The following is a 26,151-nucleotide window of genomic DNA, read 5'->3' on the forward strand; positions in this document are numbered from 1 at the left end:
CCCTGGACAGTAAGGACCATTCAGCACATGAATCTGAGTGATCATTGGAACATCCAGCAGCAGAGAGGCAGAAGAGTGCTTGCGTACAAGCGGGCTAATGCCATTTAAGAAGTTTCGTAAGCTTTAGGCAAAATGTATTTATTAATGAAAAGAAAAATAAGGCTGAATATCTTTCCTTGCTCATGATTTCTTTTGGTTGGGTCATCATTAAAATAAAAAGGTGTGACCTCTTGTGTTAATTCAGTTTCAGCCTCTGAACTTAATTACAGAGGAGTCTTGGCCAGTTAGGGTATGTTAAAAGCACTGTGGTCTAAAACCGAAGCAAAGTTTGAAAAAGCAAGGAAGAAGAAATATAAATTTATGGTGGGATGCTAGCTAGCAGGAGGGGAAAACAGTGGAGGGCACTGGAGAAGTGCAGAAGAGACTTGTGGGCAACAGGGGGCCCATGGATCCTCATGTGTGATACATATAATGTGTGTGTATATTACCATATTTATATTTTGGCCTGCCTGTTAATAGCACTGTTATGTTTAAGTTCCTAAGCATTTCAATAATTTAAATAAATAAAAAAACAAATTGTTGAAATTATATTAAAACATATGCTACAAGATTTTCTGTTGATTTCAGAAAGCTCAGAAAATGTCATAAAGACTGGGCGCACATAAAACAAAGGTACTGATCTTCTTTGCTTTGTGTTTATTTAATCAGGAGTATTAAAAGCATTTTTTTTTTTTTGCTTCCGGTATGAGTGGACAAAACTGCACCAAGGATCAGAATCCCCAAACTGCATTCACTGAAAGCATTTTGCCAAAAATTGTTTTAAATGCTTTTGCGGTGGGGGGGGGGGGACAAGTAAGTAACACTTACTTGAAAAGGAGGAAATTCCCCCTAAATGAGAATCGCTTCTAGCACAACTCACGAAAAGTGATTTTCTATGGATGAACTCTAATCATTGGCGAGTTGAAGATCAAGCAGTCAAAGCTCGAGAGTTCAAGCTTTGTCCACCAGTAGAGTAATGATTTTTTTCTCAGCTTGTACCTTTAGGTCTTCAAAACTTTTAATACTGCCCCAGATAATTATCTGAAAAACAGCTAACCAGACAGCTCTTTTTCCTGTACTCAGAAATGTAATATAGCTTAATGAGTGTTAAACATTTCTTATCAGTGAAAGACAAATTAATTTTCTAAAGAATAAAGAGAAAGTTAGTCTTAATACTTAATGACAGAATATTTTTGTAGTGGCTGTCATTACAATGCACAACAGGCCTTGGAAAGAGAGTAATTAAATATTTTGCAGGATAGGAAAGTCCTTCATACCATGTTATGAACCTTCAGGTATTCTTTATGCATATCATATTAACCATCTTAGGTCAAGCCTGGCAAGTATTTGTGCAATTTATTTTCAACAACAGTAATAAAAGCTGACTAAGTTACAAGTCTACATTTAAAGATAGAACATGTATAAACCATGTTATATCATTTGCAGATATTTTATTTATTAAATATTTTTAAACAGACTAAAAGACTGATTAATAAGGACTCATTTCAGCCACCACTCAGAGAAACAGAATACTTCCTGAAAGAGTGTATAGTGGGTTGTCCTACAATTGAGTAAGGCATAGTTCATTTGGTTCTAGCTATCATCTAGTGAATATCACCTTCTCTCTCAGACCAAGTATTATAGTGTTACATGTACATACAATGGGCTGACTGGCAATACCCTTGTACACTTTAATGGGGAGTTTCTCCCACCCACCCATTGTGCAGCTGTGGAGGTGGAATATATGTGGGGGAGGGCTTACACAACAAAAATGCTTATTTTGAATTTTCAGGCAGTTTTTAAGTGAATTGTGTTTTCAGTCCATTGAGATTAAACAAGTTTATTTTCAACAGTACATTGATCTTTGACAGGAGGTACTTACAGAGTGACACAATGAGGACAAGGGTGAAGATAACTTTCATTTCTTAGAATAGGGAACATAAAGTTGCCGATGTTATGCAAATTGCATTTTGAGTGCAAAATTGAAAATATAAATATTCCCCTTCACAAAATGCATACAGAAATGGCTATCCTAAAAGTTCAGGATAAACACGCTAGCTATATGCTAAAAAGTACACAGCCTAAGCTTTCAGATATTGCTGGAACATCATAACTCACTACACACACACACACACACACACACACACACATATATATATATATATATATATATATATATAAAATATTTATATAATATATATATATATATATATATATATATATATATATATAATATATATATATATTTACTGTATGTATATATATATATATATATATATATATATATATATATATATATATATATGGTTTACCTTTAAAATGTCAACTGCACATAGTCAAATGTGCAAACCGCCAAAACCTTTGCATGAAACCCATACCGTTAAAAATTCAGAAATTCAACAAAAAATGAATGTCGTCATTTCTAGTCACAGCACACCTACAAACAAGTGCTAACATGGGTCAAAAAGGGGATGAGATTTTGTACTTCAGAATATTGGCATTCAAGGTTTTGAGAAAGTGCGGTTCTGAGTTCGCAGAAGCGGTTATGATGTTGCGACCGTCAACATTTTGAAGGTAAAAAGCCCGGGTTACATAATAATGTAAAAATGTTATAATAATGCTTTTAGCAACTATATAACAAATCTTTTTAACATAATTAAAGACAGACATTTTTCCTGTATTCCTCACTGATATATTTAAGTGGATCTTTGGGTGAAGTTTTTATGTGCTTTCCTAACCCTACCCTCTTTTTTTTCCTATTACCTTTTTACTTGGTTTCCTACAATCTCTCATCTTTAAACTTTAGAAAGCATTCCCCTCTCTTGAGGTTTTTGACATAGTGTGCTGTTAGTTGCATCCATTGCACAACAATTTCAAAATAACATTTTTTCCTAGTTTGGTAGACTTCCTGTTCTTCTGTTGGTGCTGAATCTTCTGCACATTTTCAAACTGATTCACTCACACACTGGTATGTTTTTGTACCTACTTCACTCCACTCCCACCCTCCTGAACTCACACCATTATTCCATTCTATCCCCTCCCATTTTTGCTAACCTCGTAATTGCAGCTTAAAGGAGCACAGCATATAGCTATACCAACAAACATGCATATCCCCTGCCTCCACCCTTCTCTCATTCATAACTACTGTCTGCCAAGCACCTTTCTACACCTCACCCTATATCTCAACCTTTTCAGACTCTTCTATGTGTCTACCCCCAAAAAAATACCCTTAGGAATTCATCTTTTTAAAATGTCCTCCTCTCTTTTCATCTCAGCTTACGCTATCCTGCTGCTCCTGCCTTACACTTCCACCTACAGCATCAGGGTTCCCTCCCCTACTGAATGGAAATACACCTCTTATAAATCTCTTAAAATCCTTATTTCTCTTATCTCAGTAAGTTCCATTGAACTTCCCTACTCATATACCCAAGTATGCACATTCCCCAACCCTGTTCCCTCCCTGACACACTTTTCTTTGTATGAAACATCCAGTCTCACTTGCTTATACTACCAACCCATCCCTTACAAGACACTAACGTAAACTACCCTGATTCCTCTGTAAGTTCACTCCTATAATACTCCTCCTTGTCCTATGCAGCAACCTTGAACCTCACCCTGGCCCAACGCTTTCATCTTGTGTCTTAATCAACACCTATAGGATCAAGAACAAAGCAGACCAACTAAACGTTTTCACCCTCCACCATTCTGACATCATAGCTGTAACAGAATCTTGGTTCAAACTCATTAATCCTTCCATCCACCACTTCTACCCTGGGTCTACCCTGGGTACAATTATTATCTTGATGGGCAACCTGGTTCTAGACTTGGAAGGAAAACTACTGCTTTTTAAATCTGATTTTAATGTCCATCTCTTAGCTTAAAGCAACACTACTTCAGACTCTTTCCTAATTGGCTATTTTTCTGTGTGCCCTCCCACAACAACTTTTCCTTTCATCTTGCTGTCATGTACCTCCCTCCTCCCACTTTTTTAGCCACACTCTAAACCCTTATGCATGAAATTACCTTCTCAATAAAAAAAATCTCAAAAACTTCATCCTACTAGGGAATATCAGTCACAGCCTTCTTTGCCTGAATCAGAGCAATAACTTGGAAATCCTTAATGACTTCAAAGTCACAGAACTGGTCACTGAACCCACTAGACTAAACTCTAACTCTTTTCATCACTCACTTTTTCATCTTATTATTACTAATAATCCAAACATTATTTCTCAAATTCTCATTCACCCCTATTCCTTCAGTGACCATTGTTCAATCAGCTTCAATATCTCTCACAACATAAACAAAATCCCGACCTCTCTTATACCATTCCAGAACAAATGCCAATCCAACATTCTCAAACTAAAGATAATTCTAGTCTCATTAGACTGTATTTTTATTCCCTCGTCTACTGACCTTAACCATTACAGCATTCTACTGATAAAAATTGTCATTAACCTCTAGGATTTACTCTTCCCTAAAATCACATGACTATAAACTCCAGAAAAACAACTGGCTCATGTACAAACTCAAATGCCTCCCTAGGCTCAGGGACAATGCGTGGCATACTTTAAAAAAAAAAAACTGTCCTCAACCACCAGGCCACACGATACTAAGCTACGAAATTTAGCTAAACGGGCAATAAGATGATATAAAAGTCACATTATGAAAAAAGTATTCCTTCTCAACTCACCAAAAAACATCTGGCCAGATGTCATCCGCTTGACAGGCTAACGCCCATTCCTCCTCATGTCACTTCAAGGCAGCTGATATCAGTCTCCACTTCAGTACACTTTCCATCCCTGCTTCTGTTAATAACCCCTCTTCTCCATGTAACCTGTCTATTCCTCCACCATATTTCTACATTCCGTTTCAAAGCAATCATAGCTAAACACATACTACCACTGTTTGAAGAACTAAAAACTGACTCATCTGCTGGTCCTGACAAACATTTTTCCATGGTTTTTATTCCTATGTAAGGACTTCATAGTCCAACCCCTTCTTCACATTTATAATCTCTGCCCAACTCAAAACATCATGCCTGGTATCTGGAAAATAGCCATTGCTAACCCCCCCCAAAAAATAAAATAAAACATCCCACACAGCTGACTTCTACCCCATTTCCATTCTTCTCATACTTGGTAGAATCCTTGAAAATGTAGTTTACAATCAACTCTCCCATTAAGTCTCCCACTACAATCTGCTATTCTAAAAGCAGCATGGCTTTTGGTCTGGTAGGAGCATTTCTACAGCATTTTGAACATTTACTGATAACATCCTCCTGCTATAGACAAAGGCCTCCTCACTGGACCCATCTTTATTGACCTCACCAGAGCTTCCAGTCTCATAACTGAACTTGGAATTAGCCCAGATACAGCTTCCTGGTTTAAAAATTATCTTTCCAAGTGGTACTTCTCTGTTCTGTTTCAGAACACTCCCTCTGCTTCCACCTGTCTCCTTAAAGGAGTCTTTCAGGCCTCCATTCTGGCTTCTGTTTTTTTTTTTTTCCATTTTCATTAATAAACTCCTGCTTAACTTCCCTCACCTCTATCTTTTACTTTATACTGACAACATAGTCTTATTTCACTCAAACCTGACCTCCTCAGTCATACAACAACAGTTATAAGCTGACTTATCCTCTATTATTAGATGGCTTAATAACAAAAAGCTGATGCTGGACACTTACAAAACTAAAGTAATGTTGTATGGTACCTCCCCTAAGTGGAAGAAATACTCTCAGTCATTTCTTATCCATGACCAGCTTGACAACCCCCATCAATCAAGTCATCTTCTGCAGATTCCTTGGTATGCAACTTGATCCAACATTGAACTTTCACCTTCACCTAGAACAGATATGAAAGAAAATTGATTCCCTGCTATTTTGGTTCTATAAAATTTCCCTGTTTCTCTCCAATCCAACCTGGAATGCTATAGGCAAAGGTGTTCCACTAGTCCATGTTGAATATGGACTTCCATTGGTTGTAGCAGCATTGTAAAAAAAACTCTTCATCCATCCAAATTATATGTAACTCTATCTACAATTTAATTTCCCCTCCCTAGAAATAAGCATCATTGTATCACACTTAATAAAGCCAGTTGTCTACCCGTCCAAAATTATGCCAACCTGCTTCTTAGATCTCAACTCTACAAGCTCCTCAAAGAACACTCCTGTCCTTCCCTTGCCTTCGACCTCTTCAAATTACCCCTCAGTTACATTCTAAAAAGTCTTAACCACTCTAGTCCACTTCTTCAATGTCCCAAAACCAGACTTCATTGCACTAACCATGACTTTTCCATCCTAGGCCCCAAACTCTGTTAAAGACCTCACACTGTACCCATCATTTTATGCTCAGCTTAAATATCATTTCAAGTTCATGTCAATTTGTAAATGCTTTCACTCTGGGCACATCAACTAATTCCCCTTTCCCCCCTTCACCAGTCAGGCGCGTTTATTTTTCTGACATTATTTCCCTACACTAATGTGTGACACCTCTTCCACATTATATTGCATATAATTAATTTCTCTATGCCCTCACCTTACTTTTGCTGTCTTTTACATTTTTGTGCTGTACCCTTTCACTATTAATTCTTCCCTCCTCCTCAGACCACCCCTTCCTGTTGTCCTCTGCACTGTGCACTTTATTATTATTATTACTGTTAATGATTCATTGCTATCTGCACACAACAATTTGTTTGTACTCATACTACTTGTTAATTGCTCGTCTACAATCATTTATATTTGTCCAGGCTGAAACTCAAATAGTTTCATTTGGATCAATGCTCTATCCCGGTTGCCAAATTGGATAAATTACACAAATAAAACTAGTTTACATTTACACATAAGTATAGAAAAATCTGATAAACAATACATATGTATAAAAGATGTAGCAAACCAAAAGAAATGTATAGTTACATAAGTGGAATAGAAAATGGTGAATAGAATTAAATTAGGAGGAGAAGCAGAAGTGGTGGATATATGGCAGTAATAGCTAGATTAGAAAGGATAATAGATGCCAACAAGATAAAATAGGGAAGTATATTATGCATAGTTGGTTTAGACCAGGAATGGTGTGGTAAGGTGAATCACAGTTTAGGATGAGTAACTTAAAAACGTTGATTAGGTACATAGGAGGTTAAGGTACTACATAGCTGGGCATATCAGCGTAGGTAATCCATTAGAGTGACAGTTGCATTCAAACTGTTTTAGTGAGTATTGTTGGGACAGGGAGTAGTTCATGTGACCAGTTAAATCAGGAGGAAGTGATGGACATAGTTTTGTGGCCAGTACAGAAAAGCAATTTCCAATATAGTGCAGCCTGATGGAGGACCAGCACTAGCTTGTTTTGTTTAGGTTAGAGGCTTGAGTGACAGTAAAACATTTCGATGACAGATGGCAGGTGGTATCCAGTTTGAATATTTTGAAGAGTATGGAACAAAGCAGTAGATCTGACCTGGCCTTACTGGGAGCAATGTAGCCTCTGAAAGAATAAGGCAGTGGTGTTCATTCCATGGAGTATTAGCTATGGATCAGCATATTGTATTGGAGAGGTTCTGAAGAGTGGTAGTGCTTTTGACACTCAAGATGAGCAAGGAGGATGATTTTCCTATAGCAGCCCAAGATGGAGGTGAGAAAGTTTGTTGGCCCAAAAGAGTTGATCTTGGCTCTCAGTGTTTCTGTGTGCTCATGGAAGTTTAGTGATTGGTCTAGCCAGACCCCAAATTTCTAAAGTATGTGCTAGTTTCAATAGGGTTATTAACACAGTAAAAGACATGAAAGGATTGGGGGAGTTGGATAATCTTTTATGAGCACCAAATAACATGACCTTTTTTGACACTGAGCAATAGTTTATTGGAGTTTATCCAATGTTATAGCTAAAGAATGACCCTTTGAATTTGACTTTCAGTTGTATGATGTAGTGGATCAGACCTTTTGATGGCCATATCATCTGGTGGTGGTGCTACGGTAGCGTTGTTGCCTCACATTAAGACGTTGTCCTGTTCGATTCTCAGTTAGAGAATCTTCTGTGTGGAGACATGTGTGAATGGGCGTACCTTCGTTGAAGGTTGAAGGCTGGCAACTCGGCACATAAAAATCTACTGCCAATCATTAGCAGACCGGAGTTCCGCTGTGGTAACCCCTAACCGGAAGATACAACAACAACAACAACAACATCATCTGTATAAAGAATTGGTGGTAAACGGGGAGAGTCTAGTAACACTTTATTGCTGCAGGCTGAGAACAGAGTATGCGTGGAATGGTGCCCTGTAGGACTCCAGAGTGAATGTGGGAACTGTTGGAAAGACTGGGTCCTATATTTACCTATGATGAATGGTTGGATAGAAAGTCTTCAAATCATGCAGTGGAATTAGGGCTGATTCTAATGTTTTACAGATGAAGAAGTAGAATTGGTTGGCCCTGTCAAAGGAACAGTTTAAGTCAATGAACAGATCTCCAGTAAGAGTGCCTTTATCCATATTGGTTAAGATGGTATCATTCAGGCTCCAGAGAGCAGTCATTGTGTTCCTACCAGCCAAACACAATACTGTTTGATGGAGAGTAGCTGGTATTTTCATAGGTAAGTCTTAAGTTGGCTGCATATGATTTTTTTCTAGAATTTTACTAAGGGCAGGTGGGATGGAGATGGGGCAGACATGACTGCAAGAAGAGGACTTATTTTCTTTTGGTATTGGTCTAACAGAATAGGATTTTCAAATAATTTACATTATATTAATGGTAAAGCAAACATTTTAAATGTGCTTAAAAGGGCTAGTGATGAAATGTCTGCAGTGATACAAGAACCAAGGGCAGATTTTTGTCAGGTCCATGTGTTGAGTCCAGAAGAATCTGTTCAAATAGGAGTAAAACTTGCCTAGATGTGATTTTTGAGAAGTAATAAAATGGAATGAAATCAGGGGGATTGTGACATGTTTACTGTGTGGCTACAGTGAGGGTAGTTGAGGATGTGGGAAGGTTTGAGAAGGTTTGAGAATTCTTTATGGAAGTCAGAAAGTATAAGATTACCAGATTGGCAGGGTATGTATCCTAGCTTGGTACTTCATTCAGGGAGGATTTTCCTGTTAGTTTGTTGACTTACTGCCAGAAATGTTTAGAAGAGTAAAGAAGGGAGGGTTGTGTAGCTTGTATTTGTTTGGTTTTGAGTCTGTGTGCGACCTATTTGGTGAAGTACCTCAGAGTTTTGTAATAGTCAAGGTTGTCGGGAGTGGGGACTTGTTTCAACACTTCCCAGGCCTCAACACAAAGTTTCATTGGGATGTAAGCTTTTTGGTGAGACGTTCAGTTTTGGGGTCTTTCAGTAGCACTGAGATCACTAGGATGTGGGTGTCCTGAAATGACAGTAGTAAGCCTGTTAGTTTACTGGCAGCATTGTTACCTTAAGAAAGGGAAAGTGTTAGGGGTCAATCAATAGTAGCAAACTTTGAGTGTAGAACAGTGATTTTAAAGAAAGCTTAGGTCTGAAAGATATTAGTCTAGGGGTATTGGACTTGTAGATTTTGTAGGGAGAAAGTGCTGGGGTAATGATCACTAAAAGTAGTAGGTAAATTATTAAATAGAGATGCCAAAGAGATTGTTGGGATGGGTTGTTATAATGATGATGCATCAGCTATGATGTAAAAATATGCACATTATTCAATATTTATTAATGATGTCTACCATATTCAATACTTTTAACAGGGAATAGTGATTATATTAACTCCATAGCCTATATGTGAAAAATACTATTACAGACTCATATGTTTAGCAATTACTTTGACTTCATACTTCATGTAGGCTTTCTGTGATTCCAACCTCTTGAAAAAGGACTGATATTTTTAACTTCCATTCAAAAGTTAATTTTTCATTGTAGGGATAGGAGAAAAATAGATATGGTCTGGAAATCATTGTTTTCATATTCTGAGCCGCTGCTGTATATGTATCATTAGTGATAATTTGATTAAGTACTAGCAGTTCTAAATAGCATCACAGTTTGAAAGTGAAACTATTATTTTTGTACTACATTTTCATCAAAACATATCTGTGACTGTAGCTAATAGTAATGACAGAAAGTATTTTAGGTCCTAGGTGAACGGCAGGCTTGCATTAGGATCACACAAACCACACCTACGTAACATCAATGCATTACTCTATCTCTCAGTCTCCAAAACAGTGTCTACATAACACCTGGATGGAAAATGTTCATGATATTACACTGGATGATGCAGTGGTGCAGCAGCTTGCATTGTTACCTCACAGCAAGAGGTTCTCTGGTTTGATTCTCAGCTAGGGTGCCTTCTGTGCAGAGTCTCCATGTCCTCCCTGTGTTCATGTGGGTTTCCTTCCACATTACAAAGATATGCATCTGGAGCATTTCTCCCTGGACCTCTGCTGAAAATTGGCTTGTTCCATGTCGGACTTCCCTGTTAAATAAAAATATCTAGATGAAAATATGTACAAATGGCCATGTTGTACCCAAAACCTGAAAAAAGTAAAAACAGAATTACCATTTTGTTAACTTAATCAGGCTATTAAGACAGACAAATCACCTATGGCCTAATATTAGAATACAACAGATAGTATAAGACTTTATGAAAAACAAGGTGGGAGTGCAGGAGTACTAAGAAGGTGGATGGGTCGAGAACTGATGGGAGATATACTGAAAATACACTCAGTGTTTGTCTATCTGCTGGTTTAATACAAATTTAAAAAGATGACGCTAGCCTATGACAACTGGTGATATAACACCTGGGAGCATTACAAAGTTGTCAGGTTATGTTATGACAATGCTTAAAGAGTTTGTTACCTTTTAGTGAAATGTTTTGTCAACATCTCATTAATATCACAGTTTGCTTTAGCACAGGATGGTAATACTATTAATTTTTTCTCTAAGTTAGCGTGAATCAGAGAAAATGGGAAAGTGATTTTGCCTTTTTTCTTGATAACTATTCCCTTTTCCCCAAGTCTGTGCAACATTGGAGGTAGTATATTTAGAGAAGACGGGTGCCATTGGCACTACCTCTAAAATAAAAAAAAAGAAAAAGAAAATATTATTACTGTTATGTAGTTTGGAATGTTGCAAATTTTAGGGTTATCATTATTGTCACATTCAAATATTTTGTTGCAGTATTTTGCATCAGAGATCAGCAAGACAAACCTGGGATTCCTGAATGTCAGAAATGTGATCGCAGCTGAACTAACACTATTTATATTGCATGACTGATGAGCCCCAAAGCTTATTACATATGCATGTAACCAGGCCAGTGTGGGCAATGAGGAGCTTCTCATTGTGATTGCAGTGCAGACCCATGGCTAGATCATGGTAAATCCCCTTGCAGCCACATTGAAGTACAAGCAGCTGAGGTAAACATAGATGGTGCATAATGACCCCTAGTAGTCATTGTGAGTACATATGCACAAGTGTAAAATGTTCAATGTAATGTGTGTGTATGTATATATATATATATATATATATATATATATATATATATAGAGAGAGAGAGAGAGAGAGAGATGTGCAATGTAAGGGAGAGTACTACTGATGGCTGAGAGTGGAAAGCGGTCATACCACAGCAACGTAATCCACATTTATGGGCAGAATAAAGTACAATGGGAGTAGAGGAACAAAACAATAGTTAGAACAGCAGAGTGGAGAAGGAGATATGACAATACATGAACAGAGAAGAATGTGAAACCTAGACAAAACAGGTGGGATGTAATAAAGTAAAATGATGTACCAACCTGCACAAGTCCTGACAACATCAGAGTGTCAACAGTTGACCTTTACTGTATTGTGAATGTTATTAAACAAGGAATATATGTTACCCTATGGGGAGTGAATCCATTAAATCAGTCCACATGCCAGTATATCCATAGTGTACTGACAAGGTGAGGCATTGATGCAGTCAGAATAAAAGGAGTCATGAAACACACATATCAGAAAAATGTAACATTTGTGCAGGTGGATGGCAAAAAAAAAAGACAGGCAGGCCTCAGGGAATTGAATCCATGACTTTCCCATTAAATTTGCTCATAACAGTATACTGGCAAGGTGACCCACTGCAGCAGTCAGTGTAAAAGGGGTTCTAAAACACACATATCAGGGAAATGTAGTACATATGTAGACTACAAACTGAACAGTTGTAAAACAACACATCACCCCCAGGAGATTTGAAACCCCCAACAAGTGCATTTACACAGTAAGAATAATTGTATGAGTACACTGAGCCTTCGAAGGAGTTCAAATAAAGCCATTGGCTGCACTTTATTTCAGATTGGTATGGGCAGAGAGGTTTAGCTAATCTGTGGTCCATGCAAGACAACACCCTGCTATATCTGCTTCCTAACTATATTATTGTGTGACATAGCACACACAGTAAGTATTTTTTGCACAAGTATAGGGTCATACTGCAGGTACCCACCAAATGTATCCAGTCAGAGGAAGCATGACTTAAGCAGCCCAAAAACACATTTGGTGATGCTTCTGGTTGTGACAGGGCATGGTTTTAATTGTGTTCAGTTTGGTTATGAGGATTTCTAATTGGTGTTATGAGCCAGGGTTTCAGGGCATATCTTGCATTACCCACAAGGTACCCCTAAGGGAAGTTACCCCTTGCAAATCATTGATAGAGGTCACATGTGTGTTATATGTGGGAGTCATTGAAACTGCCTGGGTGGCCTGCATACACACTGTAGATGATACTCTGTGCATTGCAGATCATCTGACAGTGGTTGGTAGGATACACTTTTCAGTTCATGTTTCTCCTTCCCTACTCAACAGGTGAGACTTTTATTTCAATATGGGTACAGTCTATGGCCCCCATTATCTTGAGTAATCTAGCTATAGCATAGGGCTCCTGCATGATGTTTGTTCTCTCCCCAGGATACATTGAAACCACATAAGATCCACCAGATGCTGAAGTATGGCATTGAGGAACTGGTAGAGTATTGTCAGGGCAGTTGCTTGAGGTACCCTCACTATGTCCCCATGGGTTGCTGAAAAATCCCTGTAACTAATATACATAAAACCACACATACCTTTGTATATACACAGCTGGGTACTCCACAACTCCCATGGGATGGCAGATGAGGCTGATAACTGTCCACCATTTTTTCCATGATGTCCATGTACACATGGTACCGGTCTATTATGTTGGTGTCATGAAGGGCATGAAATGTTATGCGTAAAGTGTGTTTGGAAGATCCAGCACCTCTGTGGGTGATATCACACAAGATCAGCTGCAGCAGCTGCTATGAAAGTCTCTTGCAGACACACATTTACAATACCTGCAGGAACTTCTGACATTATTCAATGCCTTACACAGCCTGAACATGAGCATCTGTTCGCATACAAAACTAAAATGTGCGCACTGTATCTTTTTGCCTGATTATTATATATGACTCTTCATTATGTGATCATTACATAGCCAGCCATGTTATTTCAGTTGACCACATTATATTGCTGGATTTTCTGAATCCTGAGTGTGGCCACTCATCTTGCAAAATCACTTTGTGCAATGCGGCAAAGTTTTATGAATTCAAACATATTTTTTGCAGAGTACTCTAAATAGTGGGAAGATATGAAGGAGAGAAAATTCAAAAAATGTCATCTTCAGGAATAAAGCATGCACTGCTGGAAAGATAAATGTTAGCAAAAATAATATTACTTCATTTTGGTGGTCTTTTTTGGGTCATTTTGAGACAGAACAATTAAGAAATAATAATAATAGCTATGTACAGTACTGAAGAGGCTTTAGTACTGAGTAGAACATCAAGATAAGGTAAAAAAATGTTCAGTTTTTGATCACAGTTGACTTTAATCCTGTGGTTCTGCATGTTGTCCCTACCAGTGGGCTGCCTATCCTTTCATATATAATTAAAGTGCTGCAGAATTAGTCAAGAACATGGGTTTTCCACTGGTATTCCATTCCACCTGGTTAAGAGCAGCTGCTTTCGTCAGACCGCTGTATTCTGCTGAGCAATTGCAAAGGCTTTCCTAATATAGGCCTCTTTCACGTTTGTACCTTAATCCATGATGTATGCATATGTATACAGGTATGTTCTGTTAATAACAATCTGGTACACTTTCCAAGAATGCTCTAAAATGTTTTGAAACATTTTATAGTTCCATATATTTAACTGTATTCCATCACTGTTACTCTTTCCTGTGCAGGATAAAGTGCTTCTTGGAACAGACTACCCTTTTCCATTAGGAGAGCTTGAACCAGGACAGTTGATTGAATCCATGGAGGAATTTGATGAAAAGTTACAGGTACGGTGATAGCCTTTCTTCTTGTTTTGCAGCAGTCATCATTTTTAATGCTAAATAATGGAATTTCACTTTAATGTTGTTAGATATTTTATATGGATTACTAAAGTGTGCATGCTTTATGTAAGTATTACCACAGGTACACATTGCTAGTATTTGTTTTAAATACTTTGCTTTTTCCTCTGTTTTAGCAAACTAACACGAGACTGGTAATACTTTGAGTTGTACAGGGTATTCAGAACTTGTGAATGAATGCAAATTAATATTTTAATTTTCAAGTAAGAAAAGTACATTGGTTAGCAGAGAGAATGAGGGGTGGGATTCATCTTGGAAGGGGGCTTTTGTACATATCTCTCAACTGTACAGATTTTTGCAGAATGTCCATATTTGTTATTCATATTTTTGGTCCGTTTTTCATAAAATTCTGTTTTTCTGGCAAATTAGTGAGAAATTATTAAAGAATGAAGTTAGAAAATAATGACAGACATTTGAGTTTCAGACTTCATACACCAGAAAATTCATGCTAATGCAAAACCTGTTATTCTATCAACTTTCTAAGTTTGTAAGAGCAATATTTAAACATTGTCACTACTTTTGAGCCTTTGTCCCAATTTTTCTTATTGCTTTGTCCAGATTTCTTGCTCTAAGAGGATGAGAGGTACGCTTTTGTATTCTAGCCATTGTACTGTGGTGTATAGTTCCAAATCTCATGGCTATACCCCTCTTCTCAGAATTCCCTTTAAAAAATCTGATATGGCTTACCTGACTGGAGCTTGATTTAGCGAAACCCAGTTGTATGTATGGCTGACTGCAGAAGAAGAATTGATGAAAACTATTCCGCATTTACATTACATATAGTCAGGGTGGAGAATGTCACTAAAGCTCAACGTACATGAGACAAACATAATGCTGCATGGCTATCCTATATATGAACTGGATTAAGAGGAGCAAAGGCATTCCTATTTTAGATATTCTAACTCAACAAGCAGAAATTGCACTCCCCCTTTGAAAAACAATAAGAGTATTCCAAAAAATACACTGTCTGGGGAAAAGAGACACTGCACTCACACCCATATAAAAACAACCTAATTGTACAAAAAGGGATAATAGGAGACTAGTATCAGAACAAGTCAGAAAAAAACTTTGACAATGGATAAAAATGACAAAGCATAACAAATTATATAGTTCACATGAGGCTATTTTGTATTAAACCAAATTAATTGGCATTATAATAAATTGTATTATTTCAGTCTATATACTTTTCTTTTGGTTCCCCCCAGACCTCATTGTTACTGGCCAGGTTCCCCAGTACCCACTGTTTATATCTGGTCTACCATCTACTCTCCAACCCCTGGACTAAATCCATATCTGCTGGGTCAGTCATGGATTCTAAGGGTATCCTGGAGACTCAGCTTATTTGTGCTTCTATCCAGAAGGATTTTTGTTTATGACCTACCCATTCCACTTCCCTGCTGTCCACCCTCATTGATTATGACTGAGGGCAACTCCTCTCTTTGGATCATGCCTCCCCTTATGAAACATATCAATGAGCACCCCTTCCTGCCACTCCATCAGTCACCTATGCCACTAATCGAACCTGGGTCAGCTGGGCCGTAATCAGATCAGTCTATATACTTAGAGGAAAATCTGATGATAAATAACTGAATGAAAATGAATACAGCACATATGGATGTAAGACTATGTTGCAAGTTATTACACCTGGAAACTCTGAATATACATACAGATAGCTTGTTTTTTGGAGAGCTTAGCAGTGCAATCAATTTATCTGATCCAGTTTAGAAAAAAAAAAGCTGAACAAGAAAAACTGAGGCACAACTAGCAATTTCTTGAAAAAATTCTGAGCTTTGCATCCATGTAAGGTTCAGTTTTTGGATCTCCACTGTCTTCTCTATCCTCACTCCTGAATAACATCCCAAAATACTTTAGCTGCTTCGTATGAAGTAGGCAACCCTTCTCATCTGTAGGGAGCAATCTGTTCTTTTGTAGGAGAGGAGTATGACATCATATTTGGAAGTTCACATCTTGAGCTGAAGTGTTTCACACTCATCAAGGAAACATTCCAGTCCACACTCGAGATGGCATTCACTTGAGGCTAAAAGGATAGCATCACTCACATCCTCAAAATTCATACTTTCCAGACCTTGCTTGCATTTTTTTTCTTTTTGAACTCATTGCCAACAATGCCTTTTGATTATCAGACCCCTGTATAATAAATTGACTAATTCATTCCCTATCAGTGGATAATGGTTGACAGCTCTCACCATGTGCATCTAGTGAGATGTCAGAGAAGGGCATGCAATGAACTGTCTGAAGAGACTTCCCCTCACATCAGCAAAGGGCATTCCACTCCAAGCCGTCCTGCCCATGCTGTATTGTACAAGTGGTAATTTTCCCATTCTCCACTAGGGAAATTGCACCATGCAGTGTGCATCCGAGTGTGTGAAAACCCCCTCCCATCTACCCACACCCAGGAGAAGTGAACAGGCTATGCCCCTTCACTTCTCCCCTCGTTGCCTGGCTCTTCCTGTGTTGGGGCACTATTCAAACCCCGGTCACCTGGGTCACAGTCAGAGCTCTATCCCTTGGCACTATGGAGCCAATCTTGCCCATAAAAAAATCACAAACATAAAGGGATACAAGACACACCCTTGGTGAAGTTCTAATCATAGCTTGAATGGCTTTGGCTTAATGTCAAAAATGCAGATAGAGTTTCTACTCCTAAGATACAAGGGCTGAGTGGCATACAGTAGCAGCCTAAAGATCCAGTACTGTTGTAGTACCTACCACAAGATATTCAAGGGTACACGGCAATATACCTTCTCTTGGTACACATAACATAAGCACCAGTACTGAAAAGCTCCCTTGACCCCCTACACAGACCCCTGCAAGGACAAAGAAATAGATTATCAACTCTTCCTTGGGCAGGACAGAAGTTGCATTACTCCTTCTGAATCAGAGGTTTGACTATCACATAGTCTACTTTCCAGCATGCTAGCAAATGCCTTCCCAGGAAAGCTGAAAAGTGAGATCTTTCTGTAACTGGAACATGCCCTCCTGTCCCCCTTTTTTATTCAAATTGAGGACATTACCTCAGTTTGCCAACATTGAATTACAGACCCAGCTTTCCACACATCACAAAAAAAAAACTATGTTAACCAGAAAAGTCCACTCTCCTCAACATTTCCCATTGGACCTCATCCACTCCTGCAGTCTTGCCAGAATGGAAATATTTAATAACTGGATTACAAAAATGCTTCTAATGCCCCCATCTGCTTTTGACACTGCCCCCTCAGAGGAAGGTATAATTTCCAAGTTTAAAGTTTCTCAAAGTTTCCCTTCCATCTCTTGATAATGTCTCCAGTCAAGATCTACTATTTGGACACTCACTGACATCACTGTGTCCCTAGAAGAACAAAGGCCTAATTACCAGAGCCTTTTATTGACCTCACCAGAGCCTATGATCTTAATCACACAATTCTCTAAGACCATCTCACTGAAACAGGAATTGGTGATGACACTCTGCCGTGGTTCATAAACTACCTCTCTAAGAACCACTTTTCATTGAATATTAGCTCCTCAACCTCTCCATCAAACTCCCTGATGAAAGGTCTTGCTGAAGGATCTATTCTGGCACCACTCTTCGTTTTCATCTACATTAACAAACTCCCCCTTGACTTACCTCATCTCCCTCTCCTGCTTTATGCAAGTGACATGGGCCTACTCTGTTCTAACCATTCTCTCTCTCACACTCTCTCTCTCTCTCTCTCTCTCTCTGTCTCTCTCTCTCATTTCTTGAACGTGAACTTCTGGATGATTTACATGCCTTTATTCAGCAGGTCAGTGGAAAACAAATATTGTTTAACTCTTCTTAAACAAAAACAATGCTTTTTGATACTAAGGAGGAACTCATTTCTAACTCCAGACCTCTACAAATTCTCAGTCATCTAAATAACACTATTGAAAACATTATTACCTTCAAATACCTGTAGATTTGGTTGAACCCCTTCTTAAACTTCCATCTCCACCTGGACTACACATAGACACACACACACGCACACACACACACACACACACACACACACACACACACACACACACACACACACAGACACACTCTGGGCTAACAGAATCTCCCCTTTTCTATCTATACCATGTAGGAATAGGTAAAGGTATCTTACCAGCTGCAGCCTCTAAATGAAATATATCCACCATTCAGTCACCTCAAATGCCATATACAGATTCATCACTCTCTCCCCAAGAACTGAACACCACTGCAATAACATTGAAAAAGGTAACTGTCTATTGTGACACAAATTACTGATGTTTGACTCCCCTCTCAGCTGTTTAAACTGATCAAGAATGAGACCTTCCACACCCAGCCTCCAAACTAATCAGAAATGCACCAACATACAACTGCAAATGTCTTAACCACTCAGGAACTCTCTTCCAAACCCCACTAACTAGGCTTCAGTGCACAAAAAAAAACATTCTCAGTCCTTGTTACCAAATTGTACCTGTCTGTGAGAATCTTTCCCTTTCTAACAATGGAGCTCAGGAAGTTTGCACTATAACTTCTAATGGGCGGTGCCTAAGCCTTCTGACAGAATCAAATGATGTCCTCACATTTAAAACAAATGTTCGTATCTCTGGAACTATGGGGGTTATGAAAGAAATATAAATGGCAACTCTTCATCATGAACTATTTTTATAGTGGTAGTATTCTTTAGATTCGTGTTAAACTGAATTTTATGTCACAGTAAACACAGTAACTATTACATTTGTAATATTTTATAAACAAGTTACAATATCTCAGCAATAACTGAAGTTACACACACAGTGTTAGCCGCATTTTATTCATCTAGCTGAGATCTTACATATGAGGCTAAGGAGTTCTGTCTGTGTAGCTTGGTTGTTGAGTTATTTAGAAAAATGTGAAAATTGTATCTAAATTAATATCCTAAAAACAACAGTTAATATCTATTTATTTGCACTAGACAGAGATCAAATATTAATGTAGTTGAGTTAGCCATTGTGTAAGTTTTAAGATGAAATCTTTTAAACCTTGTACATAGCATGGTTGGAATTACTGATGCCAATATGAACAAACAATATTTGACGACTAGAGGCATCAGTAGGAGTTAACTGCATATGCACCTGGAGGCGTCACTCAGATGTAATGTTAAAGAACATTCTGCTCATCCCTCTATGGTCATATAGCTTAATGCCTTCCTGTCCTATTTCCTTCTACATAATTTGCTCAGACTCTACTTTCGATTGTGATTATTTCAACATGCTAACTCTGATAGTCTCTCTGCATATAATGCATGCATATATTATGTTTTTTTTTTCACTCACTCTGTATATAATGCCCTGTTTCTATCGTTTTTTTTTATCCCCAGGGCAAATCTGATATTCAATGTATTTAATGTAAATATATATATATATATATATATATATATATATATATATATGAAAATCCATATATATATATATATATATATATATATATATATATATATATATATCTACTTTGCATGCTCGAAAGTCCAAATATTCGAACGTTATTTTCGCAAGATGAAAATAACAAAAACTAAATTCCTGAACCGCACATTTTTTGCAGGGCAAATGAACACTTGCCCTAAACATCACAAAGACACACCACAGTATCTGAAACCCACCTAGGTGGAGGCTATGCCTCCCACACTCCCCACAACTATATACACCAACTCCAGCATCGCACTACAGTGGGGAAAAGGACATATTTCCCCACATTGGGCAAGTGTTTACTTGCCCTGGGAAAAAGTGCACAGTTTGGGATTTCGGTTTATTTTATTTTCATCTCGCAAAAATAACGTTCAAGTATATGGGCTTTTGACCAAGCAAAGTAGATGCTTGTATATATATATATATATATATATATATATATATATATATATATATATATATATATATATATATATATATATATGCATATATACATACACACACACACACACACACACACACACACACACACACACACACACACACACACACACACATACGCACATACATTGTGTTTTGTCATTCACTCTTTGTATAATGTCATGTATCAATTGTCTTTATCCCTGGGCTGATACTGGAATAGGTCTAATGGGATGATTGCTCTATCCTATTAATAAATTCAACATAAAATAAAATAATACAGTGCTTCTGAGAACAGGCTTGGCAATATCTCACCTCCCCTTCCTGAGTCACGAAATGGTGTACCAGAACCTCTAAGAGATCATTCTAATAATCATTCTCTCTCTGCTTGCCAAACTTCTCCCACACATAGGTCTTTTCTCAGGAATTGCCATAGTTGTTGTCTTCCTAACTTGTTGGTACTTATTACTTGGGTCTGAAGACTGCCTCTTTCTAGCATTTCACAAATTACCTCTTTCTTTAATCTGATAGATTTCCTCACCACAAGTGACAATAAATGTGTTCTGGAAATATCTAAGATATATACCTTAAAAAATAACTCCCTGGAATGCAAAACATAGAACATGCAATTGCACCCCACTTTTTGGATTATAAATTTACAGAGAGAAAGTGTGAGTTCCACATTCCAATGATCTATAGTGTCTGGCACTGTTTAACAAGGGGCATTCAGTCTTCTAGATGTCTTGTCTCAAAATCACTAGTATTTTTGCACTATGGAGTTTTCTCATCCCCCCTCCAACTGGAATACAGTAAAAAGGAAAACTTTCTTCACAGACAAAAGGTCCTGTTTGCACTGTAGAGAAAAGTCGAACATTTATGTAGATTTCACATTTTATGTTTTCATTATTTTGAGTCACTAAGGGGTCACTGAAGTGTCTAACACTACAGCCTCCCACTGATTTTTGTAACTTCGCAGTAACACTCTGCCTTACCCATCAAAGCCCTCCTTGCACTATAGACTTAAAGTCCAGTTTTGGACAGCCCTGCAGGGGCTCCAGGACTTGAGACCTCATTGTTTCTAGGCCAGGGGACTATATATTAACTTAGTGCAGCACCAGCTTTTGCATTCATTTGATGATTTTTGAATATACCCTGCATTTCCCCACTCTCAAGCAAGCTGAAAAGGACACTGTTTCAGGAGGACCTGCAATATGTGTGTGTGAAAGCATGACTACATACATCCATGCAACTGACCTTGCTACACTAAATACACAAACCAAGTCCTGCTTCTGACAATCCACGTACAAGCCATCATCCATCCATCTATCCTACAGGTGACCTTTTTTTATTTTATTTTATTTATTTTATTATTTTATTATTATATTATTTTATATTATATTATTTTTACATCAGGATATTGTCACCTCCCTCCCAGGATACAAAGAATAGCATTATTTGCTAGTTCTAAAAATAACCCTGAAACAGGGCTACTTTATAGCTCTAGCTATCTAGCTAGCTATCCGTCTATCTATCTATCTATCTATCTATCTATCTATCTATCTATCTATCTATCTATCTGTCTATCTATCTATCCATCTATCTATCTATCTATCTATCTATCTATCTATCTATCTATCTATATATCTATCTGTCCTTTGCTCACTGGGTTAGTCCCACTAGGTGAGTGGCCCTTTTTCATGGGAGTCAAGCTCAAAAGAGTCTTTTTGGTGGTGGTAAACTCCTGTTATCAATGCAAAAAGATCCAGTCAGTAAACAGCATAATTTGTTGAAACCTCCTGCCATTAAAATATCAGCGGCAAATTCATGACGTTCAACCCCCTCCCCTCCTCAAAAAAAATCTAGTTGTCAGCAAATTATCTGCATTATCCATTTTAAAAAATGAGTGATCTATGGCCATTTAATATCACACTAATAGCAATAAGCTGCAGGTTCATGTCTGCAATGTGAATAAACATATACAATAAAAGTGTATTCGTACGCTCAGTACATGCAGATGATGTCTCCATGCATCTATAGACTCAGAGAAGCCCATTATACAATGACGTTATTTAATAAAGGCAAAAAATATGTTTTTTTATATAACTCTGAAGTGTAATGCTAATAATAACCACCTGACCATAGCTGATACAGGATTACCCATTCCTGGCAAAATTTATTTACACAGACTTCCCTGATGTGAATAATATGCCCTGTTTATGTGCAAATCCTGTTTCATCCATGGTCAGGCAATGACTATTTGTATACAAGCCACTCACTCCCATTCCTTCCAGGATAGCTCCTGCAGAGGCCAGACTCACTAATCAAACCCATGTCTGAGATGTAGTCAGAGCTCCATCCTTCTGTGTTGTTAAGTTGGTAACCATACCTCTCAAATGACCAGATTTCTGCAGAATTTCCAGATTGTGGCCTCACATTTTTTATCTATTCCTCTTCAGTTTGTGGTTTTCTGTCAAATCACTGTGGACTGAAGTCACTAAATAATGGCACACATTTCAGTTTCAGACTTCATATCCTTCAGAAAATGCATGCTAACACAACACGTTTTATTTTTGCAACTTTCTAAGTTTATAAAAGCAATATTTAAAATTTGTCCCTATTTTTGGGCCTTTGTCTCCCCATTATTTTAGGCTTTCTCCATATTTCTTGCATTAAAAGGTTGAGATTTTGTGGCAACATTTTCCTGTTGTTAGGCTTATTCTGTGAAATGACAATACTCTGTGCAAGAAAGTAGCGTCATACTCAATCTGTCACCATCTTTGGCACTTTCTCACAAAAAACAGTCCTGCATGATAGTTTAGAATGGTCACTGCGGATGCACTGTTCCATAATATCTGGTATTATTCACTTTAAGGAATGACAGGTGATCAGTCCTATACGTATTCACTGATGATATGACATTAGAGGTCACCCAAACCTGAATGTCGTAAACATAAAAAATATCTTCTGTGACAAAATAATGTTCGTCATTTTGCCTGAACAATGGCATACTCATTCTGCACATGCCCAGTTACTATCTTTTTCAGACTGCAGATTTTTTTCCATTCTGCATATTTTGGCCGTGAAATTTCCATGAGAATTTAAATTCCACCACATTTTGTGGAGGAAATATTTTATAACTTGGATCTTTAAGCAAATTGCCTTTAAATTTACAAAACTGTGTTGAAAGGACCCCATATCATACAGTACAAAAATATTATTTTTTTTCAGAATGTTAACTTTAAAATGTTAGCACATTAGTTTATGAAGCATGAAAAATGTTTACCACGTTGAAAGTCTGGGAAATAAATAATGAATGCCTAGTAAATGTTGTTACTGCCATTGCTTCATGCTGATAGTACTAAATACTCTGACCCTAAAATTACATGTAGTCATTTCTTCACATACTGACATTTCTTTCATAAAACTATAAAGCAGTCACACATTCAGTGTGTGAAGTCATCATGTCTTGAATATAAGATCCAGAATCATATGATTGCCAGTACAATTTCCAGTACTTTAGCTTTAAACGTAAATGTTGACAATTGATGAATGTCACCTAAGAAACAAGTAATCTCAGCAACCTCACAAACACATAACACAGGCAGCACCCACAGGCAGCACCCACTATGAAACAGATCTATATGCTGCCACCATTCTGGCTCAGGTCATCTTTGTAAAGGATGAACACAAGTTATATGACTGACTGTTTCCAGTACTTTAGCTTTAAACGTAAATGTTGACATTTTGGCTCTATGACAGAAGTATAACACGGCAGATATTGAGACTCGAAAGAATGATCACAAAGGTACGTTCATTCTCTAGAATATTGAGGACTGAAATTCACTGAGTCTTAAAAAGCACTTTTTCAGTGCAGCTTCCACCCTCCCCCTAACCCTGCTACTTACACATACTCGCTCCTAGGTAGCTGTACTTCTCTGTAAGGGGAATGTTCCAAGGTACCTCAGCCTCCATCTTGTTGTCACATGTGAAATGAATCACATATTTGTGATCCCACTCTACACTGTCAATCACAAATGCTTGCATTTCTACATGGCACAACATTGCTTTAGATCTTCATGTGAAAATGCAATAAGCAATTTTTTTTCAAATGAACCTAAATACATGCATTTGTGTGTGTTCACATGTGTGACTGTGTGTTTGCATGCATGTGTGTTTGTGTGAGTGTCTGTAAAATCATAAAGAATCCACAGTAAGTCTATACTATGACAAAAGCAGACTTAAAATAAAGATTATATACACAAGAGTTAGATAACAAATACGTACTGTTGACAGGTTACTTTAAGGATGAAGATCAACAATTACACAATGAATATCCTGAAAGGAATAACATTTGTATATGTTTAGTGTCCTGACCTTGTTGATTGAGATGAGAGTCCCTTTGGTACTATACAAAACTGCCTGAAGCAAAATCTTTCTAAATTATTTAATGGAAGTCTGAATATATTTCACGTTTTTTTTTTTTTATTTTCTATGTGTCATTAAAGTAGTGATCACTAACACAGTATGGACCTCCAAGTATGACAGTTCAGCTCAAGGAATTTTTAGTTAAAAAGATGGTTGAAGATCAGAAAAAAATAATCTGGATATGGAATGGAATGGGACTGATAGGTCATCCAGTGCCTTTATAAAATAACAAGGGAGGAAGACACTGAGGGCATTGGACTCAGTACTGTGGAGTGAGAAAACTACTGGAAAGGGGATCGTTTTAGGTCTACAGCACTGCTCTGCACTATGGCTCTCTGCAGCTTTACATACACTAACTCATAAGCCTGAGTTGGCCTTCTATGTACCTTCCAAACTCCAGGGGCTTTACAGTACACACTGCTATCAATAGCTTATATCAACAAAGACTACATTCTCTCAAATGAATTATGGCTCCATTTTCACATACAAGTCATATTCATTCAGAAAGCCATATAAGCAATTCCCTTCTAATTTTGTGCAGTAAAATCCATGGTGGTGGTGCTGCGGTAGCGTTGTCGCCTCATAGCAAGACGTTGTCCCGTTCGATTCTCAGCTAGAGTGTCTTCTGTGTGGAGGCATACGTGAATGGGGCGTGCCTTCGTTGAAGGTTGTGCGTCAGGGCTGGTAACCCGGTACGTAAAAATCCGCTACCAATCATTAGCGGACTGGAGTTCCGCTGTGGCGACCCCTAACCGGGAAAAGCCGAAAGACACAAACAAACAAACTGTACAATGCTGTATTAACAGACACAGGCACGTTTATTTTCAATTTCTTCCATGGGGACCTAAGTTAACTTGATTTCCAATTCTTTCCTTAGGAACCTTAGTTAACTACACCTCCAGTTCTCGTATAGGAGCTTAGTTAACTCCACCTCTAATTCTCTCTTAATAACCTTAGTTAACTCCACCTCCAATTTTCTCTTAGGAACCTTAGTTAACTCCACCTCCAATTCTCTCTCTCTCTCTCTCTCTCTCTCTCTGTCTGTCTGTCTCAATCTCTCTTTCTCTATCTCTCTCTCTCTCTTTTAGGAACCTTAGTTAACTCCACCTCTAATTCTCTCTTAATAACCTTAGTTAACTCTACCTCCAATTTTCTCTTAGGAACCTTAGTTAACTCCATCTCCAATTCTCTCTCTCTCTCTCTCTCTCTCTCTCTCTCTCTCTCTCTCTCTCTGTTAGGAACCTTAGTTAACTCCACCTCTAATTCTCTCTTAATAACCTTAGTTAACTCCACCTCCAATTTTCTCTTAGGAACCTTAGTTAACTCCACCTCCAATTCTCTCTCTCTCTCTGTCTCTCTGTCTCTGTCTCTCTCTCTCTCTCTCTCTCTCTCTCTCTCTTTTAGGAACTTTAGTTAACTCCACCTCTAATTCTCTCTTAATAACCTTAGTTAACTCCACATCCAATTTTCTCTTAGGAACCTTAGTTAACTCCACCTCCAATTC

The 26,151-nt window shown here is 37.9% G+C and overlaps 1 protein-coding gene across 1 annotated transcript in view; it reads left to right on the forward strand.

Annotated features, from left to right (window-relative positions):
• The window catches only part of ACMSD (aminocarboxymuconate semialdehyde decarboxylase), a 576,894-nt gene that overhangs the window by 534,069 nt on the left and 16,674 nt on the right, over nucleotides 1-26,151 (forward strand). The window contains exon 10 of the mRNA XM_044073661.1: nucleotides 14,202-14,300. Coding sequence (XP_043929596.1) covers nucleotides 14,202-14,300 — 99 coding nt within the window. The remainder of the gene's footprint in view (nucleotides 1-14,201; nucleotides 14,301-26,151) is intronic.

Source organism: Protopterus annectens, chromosome 6.part0 (assembly GCF_019279795.1).
Source record: "Protopterus annectens isolate FY-2018-M chromosome 6.part0, PAN1.0, whole genome shotgun sequence".
Classification (NCBI taxonomy): Eukaryota; Metazoa; Chordata; order Ceratodontiformes; family Protopteridae; genus Protopterus; species Protopterus annectens.